The sequence below is a fragment of the Macaca fascicularis genome, chromosome 20 (assembly GCF_037993035.2).
Source record: "Macaca fascicularis isolate 582-1 chromosome 20, T2T-MFA8v1.1".
Lineage (NCBI taxonomy): Eukaryota > Metazoa > Chordata > Mammalia > Primates > Cercopithecidae > Macaca > Macaca fascicularis.
The window spans coordinates 12,815,045-12,834,813 of NC_088394.1; the positions used below are offsets into that span (position 1 = coordinate 12,815,045).

General features: G+C 47.2%; 1 protein-coding gene across 13 annotated transcripts in view; it reads left to right on the plus strand.

Annotated features, from left to right (window-relative positions):
* The window catches only part of SNX29 (sorting nexin 29), a 589,214-nt gene that overhangs the window by 132,968 nt on the left and 436,477 nt on the right, over positions 1–19,769 (plus strand). For all 13 annotated transcript variants that reach the window (XR_012429267.1, XR_012429268.1, XM_005591284.5 and 10 more), the window contains 2 exons: positions 8,396–8,459; positions 12,097–12,225. Coding sequence is in view for 11 of the 13 variants with exons in the window: in XM_005591284.5 (XP_005591341.3) it covers positions 8,396–8,459; positions 12,097–12,225 (193 nt within the window). In the remaining 2 variants the exon portion in view is untranslated. The remainder of the gene's footprint in view (positions 1–8,395; positions 8,460–12,096; positions 12,226–19,769) is intronic.

Genomic DNA, 19,769 nt, shown 5'->3' on the forward strand with positions numbered 1-19,769 from the left:
CCTGAGTTACTTCTTCTAATAAATTCATACCTAAGTGCTGTGTTTTCTAGCCTTCTGTGAGTGGGGCTGGGCAGGGCAGGGATGCTTGGACTCTCTTTGGTCTCTGATTTAGTCACTTCGAGGCTCCTGGGGGAGTTCCTCTGAGGTGTCCATTCCCTGTCCCCTGTCTGCTTCTATTAGATCCCATCTCAGGCCCCTTCCCACTCTACACTTCTGAAATTCACTGATGTGGGTGGAATGATGCTTTGTAAAAATGGCCGTGCAAATGTGTGCTAATTACCTTGACATTTCCAAGCTGCTTGGTGCTTAGAACTCGTACTTTAGGACAGGAGGCTCACAATGGTGACCCATAGCGTGATCTCTTGGACTTGTGTGGTAAGAGCCTCAGTTTACAGTGTTTAAAAATCATATCTGTATAAAAATGTGACTCCTGGCTTCTCTCAACAACTCAGGACTGGTGGCAACCATGTCCTCGCGTAGACAGTGGGTTGGAAGTGGGGACTGCTCCTTAGCTGGGGTACTCTTGTCCCAGTGTGCCTTGTGAGGACTTCGCTCCTTGGAGGCCTTGTCTGTATCTGCTTTTGGGATGCCTGCCTTAAGGATTCGTAGTAGAAATCTTTACAAACACTCACCGTGTGTGTGTTTGTGTTTGAGAGTGCGCACATGAACAAGAGAGAGAAAACCAAAAAATTACAAATCTGGAAAAGTTAATAAAGATCTAGAACCTTATCAAGATTTTCCAAGGTGTTGTTCTTCTGTGCCTTGTGACTTTCTTCCATTTTCCATCCCGTTCCCATGAGTGCCTCACATTTGTGTTTTCTGTTTTGAGATTGTAATTCTGTAGAAACCATAGTTCTAAAACTGGGCAGGGCCAGAATTTAATCACACTTTTGATTTTCCAAAAGAGGACAGAGAAAGACCGGGAGAAGTGCCAGAGGCCACACCCTGGGTACTGTCGTGAGTCCTGAGGCTGTGCGCTGCCTCCCAGGAGCCGGGCTGGGGCTGGCACGGCCCGCTTGGGGAACAGGCTTTCAAGCGAGCTGGACCAGGTGTGGGTACTTGCCTGGCCACTTCGTGGCTGTGTGGCCTGAGGCAAGTCACTTCCCTTCTTCTGGCCTCTGTTGCCTCATTCAGACAGCAGGTGTAATCATGCTTGCTTCTCAGAAACCTTGTGAGAATTACATGAGATTGTGTATTTCAGGTGCCTCTCATATTGCTGGGTGTGCACGAAACAGGCGGTGCATGGTAACCACTGGCCATCTGAGTCCTGGGAAGGGATCTTGGGACATTTCTTCCTCTTTCATCTTAACAAATTGAAAAGAATAGAAACTCTGGGTGGGCTAGGGGTAGAGGGAGGCAGGAGAGAGAAACAGAACGAAAAGTTAGAACGGGCCTGAGTACTTTAAAAGTTATGTTTTGGAACTCGATATAGTTTATCCTTTCTTTTGGAGATAAAAGGAAAGGGAGTGGGTAGGCAGACAAAGATATAAAAAGCAGGATGTTAAGTTTGAAAAACGATGATGTAGGTTAAGTCCATCCCCGTAGAGGAACATTCTTTATTTGTACATGTGCCCTCATGAGCTCTCTGTTTAAATATAGCTGAGTACGGGCCCCAGGGGAGTGTTTGTAAAGGCTCTTTGAGGTCTTTGGATAAAGATGCTATATAAAGCCAGGGAATTATTGCACAGATCTATGTATATATGTGAGAAAGTGTGTGTGCGCACACATGCGTCCACACGTCACCCTGTCTAGTCATCGCAGTCAGCAGTCTCTTCCCTTTTTAATTTTGAAAAGGCAGTTGAAGATCAATTAGTCCCAGGATAATTTCCCCCGGGGGGCCTTTAGTGGCTGAAGAAGAGACGCCTTTCGCCCCTCCCTTGGCGTCACTGTTTCAGTGCTTTATATAGCAGCCTCCGAGGCCCGTAATGATTTGTGTGAATGGGCCTGTGCGTCATCTGGCTTTGTGTCTGTGTTTATGTTTGGGTCCCTGGGGACTGGGGGCTGGTCCCTGATCCACTGTTCTTTTTGAAATTGAGCATTCGTGTGGTCACTGCCGAGAAAGGAGGAGAATGGTTTTGTAGGCTCGTCCTGTTTGAGGTCATGGTAATGATATATGGGACCGTGTCCCCTCCTCCCCATGCCTGTTGCATTCCCGAGATGCGTAATGGAAAAAGCTCAACTGGAGCCTGAATCTCTGTCACTGGGGCAGTAAATTACAGCTGTGAACCTGGTGGTTAGTGTTCTCTGCCGAGGCCTCGAACTTATGATTAACGCGGTTGACATTTCTGCCCAGCTAATCCCATGCTGAGTTCTTGGAGCTGAGGGTGTCATTTCAGCAGTGGGCAACTGTCAGTCATTCATTTGTTTATTAATTCACTTACGCATCTTACCTTTGATCATTCACCAGGTCTCACGTGTGTCCTGTGCTGGGCACTAGAGCCCCAGTACTCAAGGGACCCACAGGCTCGGGGGTGGGGCTTTGGTGGGCAGAGATGCAGATGGGTGCCTCTAGCCCAGTGGACAGTGTGCTTTCGTGGAGGTGCATATGAAGTGCAGTGGGAATCACTGAACTCTACTTGGATTGTTTGGCTGTGAGGACACAGAACCCACGCCGATTTCGAACACAAGGGCACAGAAACCCATAGGGGTTCCCCAGGGCCTGGGAGCTGAGAGTCGCGCAGAAGCCAAGGTGGCCATTCGTGTATGACTCCTTTATTCCCTGTGGCCACATGGTCACTGCAGGTCGCCTCTCACTTCTCCCGCCGGCCCTTGGATAGCCGCCTTGGCTATGGTGGTGCAGCAGGAGGCTAAGCCAGGAATGAGGAGTTCACTGAGTCACCCCAGGCTGCAGGGCTCCGTAGTATCATGTTTGATGGTTCGAACACCCGATGCTTTGCCAGACTCAGCACTTTCTCTGTGGCTGAGTGGGCTTGCCTTGAGGGGCTTTGCTGGCTCCCCCGTTTGGTGGCCCTCTGCCTGTGGCTGCTGCATCTGCATTTGTCTCTGTCCAGACCTCTGTACATGGCAATAGAGGAGCCTCCAACCAACGGTCCTGGGCCCAGTTTAGGATTTCATTTAAGGATGGGTTTATTTATTTATTTATTTTTTATTTTTTGAGATGGAGTCTCGCTCTGTTGCCAGGCTGGAATGCAGTGGCGCGATCTTGGCTCCCTGCAACCTCTGCCTCCCTGCAACCTCCACCTCCTGGGTTCAAGTGATTCTCCTGCCTCAGCCTCCTGAGTAGCTGGGACTACAGGCACACACCACCACACCTGACTCATTTTTGTGTTTGTAGTAGAGACGGAGTTTCACCATGTTGGCTGGGATGGCCTCCATCTCCTGACCTGAAGTGATCCGCCCACCTCAGCCTCCCAAAGTGCTGGGATCACAGGTGTGAGCCACTGTGCCCGGCCAGGGTGGGTTTATTAAACTGGTCTTTTGAGCACTTAGCTTTCAGCAAATCACTATTTCAGTGTGTCTCCACATTCACCATTGTGGAGTGACTTGCAACTGTTTGCTCTTGGGCCACAGGTGTCTGTTGCCACCTTCTTTTGCGTCTCTTGTCAGGCTGTGGCACATCTGAACTTCTGGAAGACTCTCTATGATGGGCTCGGTTTGAGTCAGTAGCCACCCTTGGTCTCACTGATTGCAAGTGGAGTGGGTGGGATGGGAGGCCTGTGGGAGCTGAGTCTCTGAGCAGGGGCAAGAGTATGACAGGGCAGGCCTGTGGACTCCCGCGACTGCTACAGCCAGAGAGCCCCGGCTGCTCAGAAAAGGCACGCCCCAAGCGGAAGCTTGAAGGACAACCTGGAGTCAGGGAGGGGGCCGGGCCTTCCGGACCCTGGGAAACAGCCTACGCCAAGACACAGAGGCACGAGAGAAGGAGAGAGTGTTCAGTATGGTTGGAGTCTAACCAAGGATATGGGCAGAGGCTGGAGTGGCAGAGAGAACACTGGTCTGGAGCTCAGAAGAGGGCCTGGTCTGGAGCTCAGGAGAGGGCCTGAGTAGAGATGTGGGTGTGTGCATGGTGGACGCAATGATTGAGCTCTTGGCATAGATACAGCCTTATATCCACACAACACTACTGAGACCCGGCTGTAACTTTTTCATTGCCTATCATCTCTGTCATTAAAATTAAAAAAAAAATTTTTTTTTTTTAGGCGGAGTCTCACTCTGTCACCCAGGCTGGAGTGCAGTGGCATAATCTTGGCTCACTGCAATCTCTGTCTCCCAGGTTCAAGTGATTCTCCTGCCTCAGCCTCCAGAGTAGCTGGGATTACAGGTGTGTCCCATCATACCCGGCTAATTTTTGTATTTTTAGTAGAGGTAAGGTTTCACCATGTTGGCCAGGCTGGTCTCGAACTTCTGACCTCAAGTGATCCGCCCGCCTCGGTCCCCAAAGGATTACAGGCGTGAGTCACCATGCCCAGCCTATTTTTTTTTTTAAATTTTAACTATATGACAAAAATTGTACGTGTTCAGGGCATACAACATGATGATTTGATGTATCTCTGCATTGCATAATGACTGCCACAATCAGATGAACATATACACCACCTCCCGAATGAACATGTTTTTTGTGTGTTAATATGTGTGATGAAGACACTTAAAGTCGGCTCTCTCTTCAGATTTCAAGTAAACAGTACCATAGTATTGTTAGCCAGAGTCCCCATGCTGTCATCAGATCCGCTGAGCTTACTCACCTTCTAACAGAAAATTATAAGATGTAGCCTTTGGTCAACATCACCCATCTCTCCCATACCCCTATATATACACATATACTTCATATATGTACACATCATATAAATACACATATACATCATATACATACCCATATACATCATATACATACACATCATATACATACACATATACATCATATACATATACATCATATACATATACATCATATACATACACATATATACATATACATCATACACATACACATGTATATCATATACATATATACATATACATCATACACATACATCATATACATATACATCATATACATACACATATACATCATATACATATACATCATACACATATACATGTATATCATATACATATACAACATATACATCTTACATACACATACATCATATACATATACATCATATACATATGCATATACATCATATACATACGCATATACATACACATACATCATATACACATACATCATATACATACACATATACATCATATACATATACATCATACACATACACATGTATATAATATACATATACAACATATACATCATACACATACATATACATCATATACATACACTACATATACATATACATATACATATACATATACATATATCTATGCAGTGGAATATACAGCCATAAAAAAAGAAGGAGTCCGAAGCAGCAGTGGCTCTCCTGCTGTTCTGTTTCTCTCCGTCTGCAGTGTCCTGTGTGGGTACAGCCAGTGGCCCCACCTGATTGGCACAGTCACAGCTGCTGCAGAGCTGCCTTCAAGCCTGAATGAAGAAGGCTGAGAGTGGGGCATGGAGGGAAGAACTTGTGATGTTCTCTTAAGATGGGCTGGCAAATGTTTTCTGGAAAGGGCTGGACAGTGGATATTTCAGGCCGTGTGGGCCCCACGGTCTCTGTCGAAACAACTCATCAAAGCAGACTTACACAATCCCGAAATGGGCAGGTGTGGTTCGGGGAAAGCTTTACTGGCCCCTACTCTATCCTATGAGGCTGGTGATACCAGCAACATTTTCCAGCTGAAGGAGCTGAGAAGCAAGGATGATACCATTTGCTGGGACCTGGAACTGAAGTGTGAGGGACATGGGATTCAAAGGTAGATCTAATTAGAAAACTGGTGTTCAAGGCAGGGCACGGTGGCTCACGCCTGTAATCCCAGCACTTTGGGAGGCCTAGGCAGGTGAATCATGAGGTCAGGAGTTCGAGACCAACCTGGCCAACATGGTGAAACACTATCTCTACTAAAAATAGAAAAATTACCCAGGCGTGGTGGTGGACGCCTGTAATCCCAGCTACTTGGGAGACTGAGGCAGAAAAATCACTTGAACCCTGGAGGCAGAGGTTGCAGTGAGCTGAGATTACACCACTGCACTCCAGCCTGGCGACAGAGCAGGACTCTGTCTCAAAAAAGAAAAAAAAGAAAACTGATTTTCTTTCTACACTGCCAATTTACTGCCCTGAGGAGCTTAAAGTTCTACAAACAATGGACCAATTTTCCATGTGTGTTAGATGTGCCCTTGATGTGCAGATACTATAGCAAAATTATTATTTCCTTAACTGAGTTGGTCTTCGGTTTCAGGTTAAGAGAGATGGCATACATGTTTGTTCAGATACTCATGTAGTTTTTATTGCTTCATTTCAAATATTTAAACATTATTGTACCAGAAATTAATTTCAGAACATTGCAGGAACTGAGATTTATTGAAGTCTGGTGTCTTGCTTTTCCAATGGTTCCTTGCCCAGCTGCATTTGTGGGTGAATCCATCCTGTCCACAGCATTTTCAACGCTGCTTTTTATCTCAGATCAGTTTCTGATGGTTTGAATTAACATTCCCCTGTGCTCTTGCCTGGTTTTGTGGTTCTGTCTTCTGAAGCCGAGCAAGGAACCAATGTTGAGATGGATGGTCATTTGTCTTTCAGCCATAGGAGAGGGGACCCCCCAGCGTGGCCAGGCTCTGCAGAGGCCACAGTGCAGAAGCGCTACTCTGTTTTCTCTCGAAATGTGAGCTGTGGCAGGTCACAAAGAGGAAGGAAATCACAGTGATAGAGACTAAACAAATCATGGGCTGCATGGCGCGGGGGAGAGGAGAGAAAATTACATGTTCGGGAGCTCCTCTGCTCGTGTGTGTCACTCGTGCTTGGCGAAGTATAATATTTACCCAATCTGTGGAAATCACCCCAACGTTACCTACCAGCTTTACTGCCCCCAAAGAGTCACAGAACAGCCGAAGTGGCAGCAAAAGTGAATGTGCGTTCAGGTTCAAGCCCATTGAAAGAACATTTTGGGGGGCATGCCAGCTCTCGGTCCCTTTCCTTCTTCACCATTAACCTGAACGTTATGTCATAGCCACGTGAGGAAGGCGGAAGAGTCTCACAGCTTGTCTTTCTGTGATGGCGTTTTAAAAAGATTCCCACTACCAGAGTACGGTTTGGCTGCGCTTGTGATATCAGTCATTTTGATGCTGATAAAAACACAGGTGTCTCATCCAAGAGGCTGGAGATGCACCATGTATAGGACGGGGGAGGGCAGGGAAGGGTGAGGCCAGGGTGGTAGAGTGGATTGGGTCAGCATCCATCATCCTCTGTTTCTCACAGGTGGCTTTTGGGCAGTGATTTGGGCTCCTGCAAGGGGGGCTTGTGGCTGAGATCTCTCTTTTTGTTTTTGTTTTTTTGAGATGGGGTCTCACTCTGTTGACCAGGCTGGTCCTGAACTCCTGGGCTCAAATGATCCTCCTACCTTGGCTTCCCAAAGTGTTGGGACTACGAGCATGAGCCCCCGTGCCCGGCCTATATCTCTTAAGGCTACTTGAGGCTGTACTTGCCAGGCAAGCATTGCTGTCTCTGAAACCTCCTGGGAAACAGTTTTTTCCTCCTAGAATTTCCGCCTGGAATATAACATTTTCAGCTACAAAGTCTGAGTAGCAGCATTGGGGACCCCGTTATCCCATGCCTGCAAGGCCCAGAACCCAGATACTTGCTCTTCCAAATGCCACATTGCTGTCTGGGGTTGATTTCCCACATTGCCCGTGGTGATCTTGTTTCACACTTCAGAAAATTCTACTATCTAGTCTGCTGCTCTAGGGCGTAAACCATTTAAAAAATCCTTTATTTCCCAAGGTGAGGCAGACAGGAGCTCGATAAATCCCCTAACTCTTGAAAATGTTTAACCCACTTGTGCTTGTTGAGCCATACGGCTACCTTATCTCCATTTTCCTGTCTTCCGCTGTTGCATTTCTGCAAAGACTGTCATGATACTGATCAGTAATACTTGCTAAATGCTATCCTGTGCTGGGCACCATTCCTAAGCATCTCACTTATATATTGTCTTACTGAATTCTTACAACACTTCTAGGAGATAGTAACTGTTAAGATCTCATTTTATAGATAAGGGAGTTGGTGCTCAGAGGGGATCACTAACTTGCCCAAGGTTAATCCACTGTAGAGGCAGGATTTGAACCTGGGACCTGACTCCAGAGACTGTGCTCTGAAATCCAGGACCCTGATCAGCTGAGTCTCTTAGACTGTTATAGGAGTTATTTTTGAAAGGGAAAAGGGAACTTATCTAGACAAGTCATCCTTAATAGCATATAATCCAGAGAGGTGAGGGCATGCTGTAATAGGCGAGACCTGCCAATTAATCTTGACTTTGTTTTCTCTCTTAGGTGAGCTGCGCCAGGCTATTGTGGCCATGATGAACAGGAAGGATGAGCTGGAGGAGGAGAACAGGTACCGTGATTTTCAGGCTTGAGGAATAGCCTCTTTCTTTGACGTTATGCCTCTGGGGCAGACAGAATATAACAGACGAGGGACATTTTGCTTTCTTGGCAAAAATCGTGACTGGCAATTTCTTATCATCGGGGATGTGCCACTGTGGTAGCTCTCTTGTGCCTGGTGTGTTAGAAAGGAGTGAGAACCTTATGATAACAGCACCTTCATAGAACAAGCTAAGAATTTGGTAGAACAGTCATTAATTCTTTTTTTTTTTTTTTTTTTTTTTTTTTTTGAGACGGAGTCTCTCTCTGTCACCCAGGCTGGAGTGCAGTGGCCGGATCTCAGCTCACTGCAAGCTCCGCCTCCCGGGTTTACGCCATTCTCCGGCCTCAGCCTCCCGAGTAGCTGGGACTACAGGCGCCCGCCACCTCGCCCGGCTAGTTTTTTGTATTTCTTAATAGAGACGGGGTTTCACCGTGTTAGCCAGGATGGTCTCGATCTCGTGACCTCGTGATCCGCCCGTCTCGGCCTCCCAAAGTGCTGGGATTACAGGCTTGAGCCACCGCGCCCGGCCCATTAATTCTTTTTTAAAAAACAGCCTTTATTGATATTTAATTCACATGCACTATAATTAACTCATCTAAAGTGTATGGCTGAGGCAGGCGGATCACAAGGTCAGGAGTTCAAGACCAGCCTGATCAACATGGTGAAATCTCATCTCTACTGAAAATACAAAAATTAGCGGGGTGTGGTGGCCCGTACTTGTAATCCCAGCTACTCAGAAGGCTGAGGCAGGAGAATTGCTTGAACCTGGGAGGCGAAGGTTGCAGTGAGCCGAGATTGTGCCATTGCACTCCAACCTGAGTGACAGAGCGAGACTCCGTCTCAAAAAAATAAATAAAGAAATAAAGTATATAATTCAATAGTTTTTACTATATTCACAGATAGGAGTTAACATCAACACAGTCAATTTTAGAACGTTTCATCACCCCTGAAAGAAGCCCTATACCCTTTAGTTATTACCTCTTTAGCCTTGGCAGTCTTTTTTTCCCTTTTGACAGTTCTGGCTCTGTCACCCAGGCTGGAATGCAGTGGCGTGATCTCTGCTCACTGCAACCTCCACCTCCCGGGCTCAAGTGATTCTCCAATGTCACCCTTCTGAATAGCTGAGACTATGGGCGCATGCCACCACACCTGGCTAATTTTGGTATTTTAGTTTTGACATGTTGCGTAGGCTGGTCTTGAACTTCTGAGCTTCAGTAATCTGCCCACCTTGTCCTCCCAAAGTCCTGAGATTATAGGAGTGAGCCGCTGTGCCTGGCCTCTAGGCAGCCTTTAGTCATCATTAATCAAAGACCTGTCTACCTACCATGTTCCAGGCATCTGAACACTTACCTTAAAGTTTGCCCAAATCGGGGGTACTTAGGGCAAGATGAAATTCGGAGTCTTTTGACTTGGCCAAAAACCCAGTTGCAAACTCTTGGGAGGGCGAAATTTTTCATTAATCTTTCTTCCCTTTTGAAACCCATGCTAGATACCACCTGACATTGGCTGCCGACTCCCATCTGACTTATCTTGACTGTGGGGTGGTCATAGAAGGCTTACCTGCAGTTACCCCCTGAACTTCAGCAAGCATGATTCAACTGCCTCCCTGGGACGTGGGGAGAGGGGGCGTGTGCGTTCACGTCATCCTCTCTTACTCACACCCTCTTTTTTTTTTTTTTTTTTGAGATGGAGTCTCGCTCTGCCGCCCAGGCTGGAGTGCAGTGGCCAAATCTCAGCTCACTGCAAGCTCCGCCTCCTTGGTTTCGCCATACTCCTGCCTCAGCCTCCTGAGTAGCTGGGACTACAGGCACCTGCCACGTCGCACGGCTAGTTTTTTGTATCTTTTTTTAGTAGAGACGGGGTTTCACCAGGTTAGCCAGGATGGTTTCGATCTCCTGACCGCGTGATCCGCCCGTCTCGGCCTCCCACCGTGCTGGGATTACAGGCTTGAGGCTCCGTGCCTGGCATTCACACCCTCTTTTACACACAGTCATGATTCTCCTTTAAACCTCATTTTTGGTCCTGCTGGACAAGCTTCTCTCTTGTCCTTTCTGGAAACATATAAAAGCAAACAAGCATGATTTCTGAAACAAAAGAGGATGTCTTCAAAAGGAATCTTTAGACCGCACCGTTTTCCAACTAGAATAAACTTTCAATAGAGGGCTCACACCATTGCGGGATTCTTCCTCCTTGCTCCAGCTGGGGCTATTATCCTGGAAGAAGCCATAGATTTTGTCTTACCTTGTGAAGAACAATAACCGCTGTCTGTTACTTTTTTGTACTTCCCAGAAAGAAAGGAAAAATTATACCATGTTTTTGTCAGGGACCCCCAGGCACCACGGGGGTAATTTCCTCAAAGCTCTCAAGGAACACAAGTCTTGGAGATTTCAGTGAATGAACAGAGTGCGGTGGGGGTCAGTTGTTTTTGATTATATTCATTTTTTTTTTTCCTTGAGACAGAGTCTTGTTCTGTTGCCCAGGCTGGAGTGCAGTGGCGTGATCTCGGCTCACTGCAGCCTCTGCCTCCCGAGTTCAAGCAAGTCTCCTGCCTCAGCCTCCCGAGTAGCTGGGATTACAGGTGTGTCTCACCACGCCTGACTAAGTTTTGTATTTTTAGTAGAGATGGGGTTTCATTTTGGCCAGGCTGGTCTCAAACACTCCTGACCTCAAGTGATCCACCCACCTTGGCCTCCCTAAGTGCTAGATTACAGGCGTGAGCCACCCCGCCCGGCCATGTTTTTGCTCATATCCTGATGTCACATGGCAGGTGTCCTCTGGATTTAGTATGTAGATGTACCATGGTTGGTAATTGTTTTCCAGAAACAGCCAGGTAGAGTGAAGTAAATGGTCAGCAGCACCATGGTTGGCTGTCTCCGAGGCGGTCACTGGTGATGGTTTCTAGAAGACCTGCTGTGCTCTCCTTTATTTAAGACCAGGGATGTCAGATACACAAGTGAATCCTGTGCTGGCTGCAAGCCCCTTGTTGGAGGGTTAACAAACTTGGGAATGTAAAAAGCTATCTGTGCTATCTCAGATGCTTTAGTGATGTAAGACATTTCATATATGTGCTTGTTTCACCTGAAGTTGGCCATGGAACAGGTTCGCGATGTGTTTTGTAGGCACAGGTGGAAATGAGACTAGACATTTCTCAGATATTCTGAGTGTATATTCTATTTTTATGCCTCGGATTATTGTTTTGGCCTCTCCTGGCATCCTTTCCTTGGTTAAATCTCTTACCTGGTGTAGCTGTGACAAAATGGTCTCATTGGAACATGCTACACCTTTGAGTGGGGTATTTGTAAAGGGACTTGGCTGGAATTTGCTCACCTCATTGTTTTCCCTTGATTTAGGCTGTCAGAAGGCTGGCCTGCTCGCAGGCAATCAGGGACATGGAGCCCAGGCCACAGACGACTGTCCCTTAATTCTTACTCCAAGGCTGTCAGAGTTTGCTATCTCCAGTTCACATGAGATAGACTTGAATTATGGTTTATGCAGAGCCTTGTGGAAAATGCATGGCTTAGGACTTGACTTACGTTAGGAACTGTGTCCTGGGTTCAGTGGGGTCTGGGTTGACAGCTTCTGAACAGATGGGGCCTTCTCTTCCCAGATCGCTGCGGAACCTGCTCGATGGTGAGATGGAGCACTCAGCCGCGCTCCGGCAAGAGGTGGACACCTTGAAAAGGAAGGTGGCTGAACAGGAGGAGCGACAGGGCATGAAGGTCCAGGCGCTGGCCAGGTAGGAGAGGGTGAGGGATGGAGAGGTAAGCACGCGGGGGCTTCATTTAAACCTGAGCTTACTGGGCCGGGCGCGGTGGCTGACGTCTGTAATCCCAGCACTTTGGGAGGCCAGGGTGGGTGGATCATGAGGTCAGGAGATCGAGACCATCCTGGCTAACATGGTGAAACCCCGTTTCTACTAAAAATACAAAAATTAGCCAGGCATGGTGGCATGTGCCCGTAGTCCCAGCTTCTTGGGAGGCTGAGGCAGGAGAATGGCGTGAACCCGGGAGGCAGAGCTTGCAGTGAGCTGAAATCATGCCACTGCACTCCATTCCAGCCTGGGTGACAGAGCAAGACTCCGTCTCTAAAAGAAAAAAAAAAAAGATAGTGACTAAAGCAAAAAATGTGTTTTACTTTATTTCATTGAGTAAATAGTATGTATGCATGTGGTTCAAAATACAAAAGGTGAACCTGTGCAAGTCGCCCTTCTCTTATCCCAGCCACCCAGTTTGTTCCTTAGAGGGGGTCATCGTTACTGATTCCAGAGATGTTCCCTGTGCACACAAGCAGATACGTGCGCATATACTTTTTTCCTTTTCATTCTCTTCTCCTCCTTCCTTTCTTCTTTAATGTGAAATGGTAGCCTGTCCTATGCAGCATTCACTTGACGTCTCAGAGATTGCTCTCATTGGCCCGCGTGGGGCTGCCCTCTGCTTGTTAAGAGCTCCTGACATTTCCTCATCTGATTGCATCAGAATTCATTTAAGCAGCCTGCCAACAGCCAGGCGTTGAGATGGTTTCCAGTCTTTTGCTACCACTAATAATGCCACAGTCAACAACCTTGGCGTTGGTTGTTTTCTTCCCGTATGAGTATATATTTTGGAAATATTCCTGGAAGTGGAATTGCTGGGTCAAAGTGCAGTGCATTTGTAAGTTGGACAGGGACCATCAACTCGCCTGGCACGGGCATGAGCCGCATGTTCTGCAGCAGCATGGGAGAGGGCTTGCTGCGCTGCAGCTGTGCTCACAGCCACGGTATCCGACTGCTGGGTCTCTGATAATGCCAGGGCTGGAAATGGTGCTAGCAGAACATTTTTCTTTCCCATTTCTCTAATTAAGAGTATGGTTGAGCCACCTTTTATTTAAAAGCCATTTTATTTCCTTTTCCGTCACTTTGTTTATGTACTATTAAAGAAAGCTGCAAAGTAAACTGCCCCAAATCCCAGTTTACATGCATCTTTACTGAATTTGTTCATATACTAACATTTTTTTTTTTTTTTACTATACATATAATCTATGCCTGTCATTGTTTAGTCTGCCTTCTAGCACTGCTTAGGAGTGCAAAAGCAGCTTTTGTTGTTTCCATATAGGCCTCATGTTAACCACCTTTGTGTACCTGGATGTGGTATTTGATTGAGTTAACACGCCATATTAAATTGTCCATTCTGGATTGGAATGATGAATTTAATATGGTCAGTTTCACATTCAGATTGTTTTCAGTTTGTTCTCAGTTTAGGTAAGATAAGCAGTTTATTGATTGTTCTGTAAATCTATTTTAAAATAAGACCACGAGATAAACACGTCTTGTGGATGTGCAAGGGAGCCCAGAGTTAAGTCAGTTTATGGCAGCAGCATTTACCTCTCTGTGCTGTTAGATGCTGCGAATGGCTCTAATGTAATTGTTTTGTATGTCTTATTGAATGTTGGCACTATGATCCTATGTTGAATTTCCATTCTTTGAGCTTTTCCCCTTTCGTCACATTTTAAAATGATAGCTCAAGAGCATCAGAGACAGTTAAATGACTGTTATAAATAGTGTAAATGTGCCTAGTTTGGCATTTTCTCACCTGGACCGCCCTTTTGCCTGGCCATGCTAGAGTTCTGCAGCATAATTGCATTTAATGTTCACAATAAAGTCTGAAGCCTTTAGAGACTGGTTCTTAGTGAGCAAAGAGATACAGAATTATATGTCCTGTCTTTTTTTTTTTTTTTTTTTTGAGATGGAGTCTTGCTCTGTCGTGCCCAGGCTAGAGTGCAGTGGCATGATCTCGGCTCACTGCATCCTCTGCCTCCTGGGTTCAGGTGACTCTCCAGCCTCAGCCTCCCAAGTAACTGGGATTACAGGCATGTGCCACCATGCCCAGCTAACATTTTGTATTTTTAGTAGAGATGGGGTTTTACCATGTTGGCCAGGCTGGTCTTGAGCTCCTGACCTCAGGTGATCCGCCTGCCTCAGCCTCCCAAAGTGCTCGGATTACAGGCGTGAGCCACCATGCCCAGCCTCCGTGTCATTTAATGGCTTGTATTAGCAGTTAGCGTAGTCTTGAGTCTTTGCATCATTACTTGCAAATTGTGTGTTTCTGGGTGAATGGCTCAACTTCTGCACGTGTGTGCTTCCTCATCTCTGGGATGGAGAGGATGATCTCATCCGGCTGAAGGGGCTGAATGAGGAGGAAAAGAAGTGAGGGTGCATATGGCAGTGGACACGAGCAAGGCATCCTAAGGGTATTCCACAGGAAGCGTGTTTTAGTGCATGACAATTGTTGGGAAAATTTTATCCCATAAATGGGGTAGATAAAACCAATTTCCTAACTGGGCAGTTTTATAATCCCTACTTAAGCAGTGGGTAGCTAAGAGTTTAAGGTGTCTGAAAGTTTGCAGTCTGCAGGCAGAAGGAACCAATATCTGTAAAACAGACCAATATTTCAAAAGGAGAAACTAGAAGTAGGCAAACCAATCAGCTGGATATGTAAGTTTTGAAAAATTCCGTTGCTGACATGTTCCAGATAGAGTTAACCTCTGCCAATGGTCAGAACTTTCTTCTTGCTTCTGGCCAGAGTAAAAGCAGCTGTCAGTGTTGGCAGTTGTTACCTGGGGGTGGGTGGCTGTAGCTGCTGGGGCACAGGAGGGGGCAGTGGAGTGTCACAGGCTGGAAGGTGAGGCTCAGTCACCAGCACTACACTTTCCTCAGGTGCGTGGGTATTCAGGTGCAGGGGTCACAGTGCACGTGGGTATAGCTAGGGCTTTATGGTACAGGTGCTTGCCTTGTACTGACGGGGTCAGACCACGGCTCTCCCGCTTACTAGTTGTGTGACCTTGGGTGAGTTATTTAACTTCTCTGTTTCTGTTTCCTTAGTGTTTTTTTTTTTTTTTTTTTAAAGACAGTGTCTCACTCTGTCACCCAGGCTGGACTGCAGTGATGCGATCTCAATTCACTGCAGCCTCCACCTCCTGGGCTCAAACAGTTCTCCCATTTTAGCCTCCAAGTAGCTGGGACTGTGGGCAGGCACCACCATATCCAGCTAATTTTTCTCTCTTTTTGTACGGACGGGGTTTTACCATGTTGTCCAGACTGGTTTTAAACTCCTGGGCTCAAGTGATCTACCCGCCTCGGCCTCACGAAGTGCTGTCATTACAGGCGTGAGCCACTGCGCTTGGCCTGTTTCCTTAGTTTTAAAATGGTAATAAGGAAACTCTTTACCTCATAGAGTTTTGTTGAATAAATAAAACGAGAGACCATGTATTGCTCAATGTGCTTGATAAATACTTAGTAAATGTTAACTATTATTTTCATTTTTCTTGACTATAATAATTATGTCTCCTTATCTCATCAAAAGGTCTATTTTAACAGCAACGGTGCAGAAAGAATTAGGAGCTAGTCTATCTCCTACTCAGAAAAGTGAAATATCCGAATGCTAAGTATGTGCTTGTGTATATGCGTGTTTCACTGGCTCTGAGTTCATGGTTGTAAAACTGAATGTCGCCAAGCAAATCCTGCATTTGATGACACATTCCTTTTGCTAGGAATTACTGGATTTTCTAGAACAAGGTCATGTAACTAGCCTGGTGCTTTTTGGCCCTGGGCAGCTGCAAGTCCCTGAGGCAGAGGCATAATAATCATTTGCAATTAAGGCTCTGTAAGTCACATTCCTCTAAATAATCGATTGCCTTGTTTCCTTTTGAATTAAGAAAACTCAAGCTATGAGACATGTTAAAAAAAGACACACATTTATATGATGAAAAGTGGCTTTGAAGGAAGCAAGTAAATGGGTTCTTGAATTATTGTGAGGGCTTATTTTCTGTTTCTTGTCATTGTATTATAGCAGTATTAGCTCTCGCTGTGTAACAAATTATCCTCAAACTTGGTTGCTTAGAACAACAAATATTTATGATCCCCCACAATTTCTGTGAATTAGGACTCTGGGAATGGCTTAGCCAGGGCATCAGGGTCTCTCATGATGTTGCAGTCAAGCTGTTGGCCAGAGTTGCTGTCATCTGAAGGCTTGACTGGGGATGGGGGGATCCACTTGCAAGCGTCATCCTGTGGCTGTTGGCAGGAGGCTTCAACTCCTTGCCACGTGGGCCTCTCCGTGAGGCTGCTCCCAATACAGTAGCTGACTTCCCAGGGTGAGTAACCCAGGAGCAGGAAAGGGCGCACCCAAGCTGGAAGCCACCGTGTTTTTAATAACCAAGCCTTGGAGGTGACACAGGATTGCTTCTGCTCTATTCTGTAGTCACAGTCAGCCTTGGTTCAGTGTTGGGGGAAACACACAGTGGTGTGACTAGCAAGAGGCAGGGGTCACTAGAGGCCACCTTGAAGGCTGCCTGCTACACCCATCAGGCGTCTGCTTCCTCCTGGGGCAGATACTACCTGTATTAATATTAGGGTCATCCAGAGAAAGAGACCAATAGGATGCATATATGTTTCTAGAAAGGGGTTATTATAAGGCATTGGCTCATATAATTATGGGGGCCAAGAAGTCCCACAAGCTGCCCTCTGCAGGCTAGAGACCTAGAAAAGCTCATGGTGTAGTTCAAAGGCCCAAGAGCCAGAGAACCTGTGGCGTAGGTTCCAGTCTGAGTCTGAAGGCCTGAGAGCCAGGAGTGCCGAGGGCAGGGGAAGAGCCATGTCCCAGCTCAAGCAGTCAGGCAGGGAGAGAACTCACTTTCCTTTTCTTCTACTCAGGCCCTCCATGGAATGGGGGGTGCTTGCCCACAGTGGTGAGGGCCATCTGTTTCACTCAGTGCACAAACTCACATGCTAATCTCTTCCAGAAACACCATCACAGGCACACTGAGAAACTGTGTTGATCTAGCTGTCTGGGCATCCGGTGGCCCAGACACATGGATATGCAAAATTAACCATCACACCCCCCAATTTTCCTTGGTGGACCCTTGCTCCTTCCTTTCTGTCCATGTGGTTTAATGGGGCTACCCCTGCCTCCTGCCCCCACAGGGCTTCAGAGGAGGGTAGCCCACCCAGGCCCGGACAGTCAGGTTGCTCCATGCACTGGCCACCATGAGGGCTTTTTAGGAGGGCATATGGCCAGGATGGTCTGATAAGAGCCAGTCACAGCATCCTTGAGAGGATGGTGCCAGCCAGGAGTCATTGGCAGCTATCTTTGCTATTTTATGGGGAGATTCTAATCCCACGTGAGAACCATGTGGTGGAGAAATGGAGGGAGGGAGAAATCAGCAGTTCCTCATAGTCTCATTTGAGCTCCTGGATCCAGTCTTTCCTGAAGCTGTCTTTCCTCTGAACTCTTCACGTATATGAGCCAATAAATTGCTTTAATTCCTTGAGCCATTTGTGGTGGTGTTTCTCCGTTATAAGAGTCCTGACTGAAGAGGCCTCTTGTTTGGTTATTAGAGATTGGAGCATGGGTATTTTCTCTGCACCTAAGTAAACATGTCATCTCAACAGCCAACCTGCCAGGTCTGGGAAGGGGCTTCTGGTTGATTGAGAGTCACGAAGGTGGTGGAAAAAGTATTCCTCGGGGGGAGCCCCTTGGACTGCTGCTCAGAGCACCGCTCCAGACTTCCCTTCGTGTATCTCACTGGGGCCGGCCTTGCGGTTACTCTCCTGTCGTGACTCAGAGCGCCGCTGTAGACTTCGCTTCTTGTGTCTTACTGGGGCCAGCCTTGTGGTCACTCGCCTGTTGTGACTTTTCCCTCCTTCTGTGCAGTTCTGCTGCGCTCACATGAACATGTTGTCAGTTGTATGGCTGGGCCGTTCTCTTCATGCTTCTGAGCCTCTCTGGTTCTTTACCTATTTAGAAACTTAAAGGGGGCTGGGGTGGCATGGAGCACTCTCCCTCCTTTCTCCTGTGCAGTGGCGTAAAGCACCCTGTTGATGTGTCATGGTCACTGCTGGCTTTGGAGGGCCATGTCCGACCCTTACCTAGGGAAACAGCACAGCACAGTGACTCTGGTCCTGGCTCTGCCACTTGGTAACTTCTCAGTTGTCAGTTTCCCCACCGACACTAACATGCTTTTGATGGCAGAAACCCACACCAAATTAGCTTTTTTCTTGCAGTAGCTGGGAAATCCAAGGACAGGTTACTTTCTTCAAGCACTGTGGGACCCAGGTCCCGCAGTGGCACCAATGCATTCTCCCTCTCTCTTTCCTTGGTCCCGCCCTCTGTGCACTGGTGTCATGCTTAGGTAGGCCCTCTGCACAGAGCAAAGGTGGCGTCTGGTAGCACTAAGCCTCGCCCAGGATCCAAAGGGAAGAGACTCTAATGTCTGTATATAACACTTTAGGAAAGTTTGTTGTTGTTGTTGTTGTTGTTGTTGTTGTTTTGAGACAGAGTCTTGCTCTGTCGCCCAGGCTCTAGTGCAGTGGTGCCATCTCAGCTCACTGCGATCTCCACCTCCAGGGTTCAAGCAATTCTCCTGCCTCAGCCTCCTGAGTAGCTGGGAATACAGGTGCCCACCACCATGCCTGGCTAATTTTTGTATTTTTAGTAGAGAAGAGGTTTCACCATGTTGGCTAGGCTGGTCTCGAACTCCTGACCTCAAATGATCCACCTGCTTCAGCCTCCCAAAGTGCTGGAATTACAGGCGTAAGCCACTGTGCCCGGCCTAGGAAAGATTTTTTAGTGGGCATGTTACGGCGAAGAGTGAGCGGAGGGCCATGATTGACACTCTTGCCAGGTCCCCAAGGCAAGCAGTGGGCAGCAAGAGCATGTCTCTTGCATTTTCTCCTAGGATTGTCGGGACGATTACAGGAGCTGAGGCTGCTAAGCACTCAGCGCAGCTCTAGGCCCTCAGTAAGCACTCAGTGAACGTCACCTAATTTCTTCTTCTTGGCTGGCGCCTTGGCCGTAGGTGGCTGGGGAGGCCGAGGCGAGGGCAGAATCTCCTGGACCCTTCCCTTGTCCAAACCTCCCCTGCAGTGAGTATCTTAGAGCCTTTGGCCCCTGGTCTTCATTTGACCTTCAGCTCCTCCTGCTGTATTTTTCCAGCCCTGCCTGCCTAATGTGTGTCCCTTTGTTTATTTGTCCCTGCTGGGCTGCTGAGCAGTGACAACGTCCGTGACAGTGTTGTGCGTGTGAGATTGAGAACTGTACTGTACAACCTGGAATGGCCTTGGGAGCCCAGTTCAGATCATGCTGTCCCGCACCCTAGGAGACCTTTATTGGCTTTCTATGAAGGCTTTAAATCTCACACTCCACCCTAAGGCTCAGCCTCCTCTGTCCTTTGCCTTTAAATCATTGGAGAAATATGAAGATTATGTCCTTTGTGGAAAAGGACAGTATATTTCTCCAGTGTCCATCC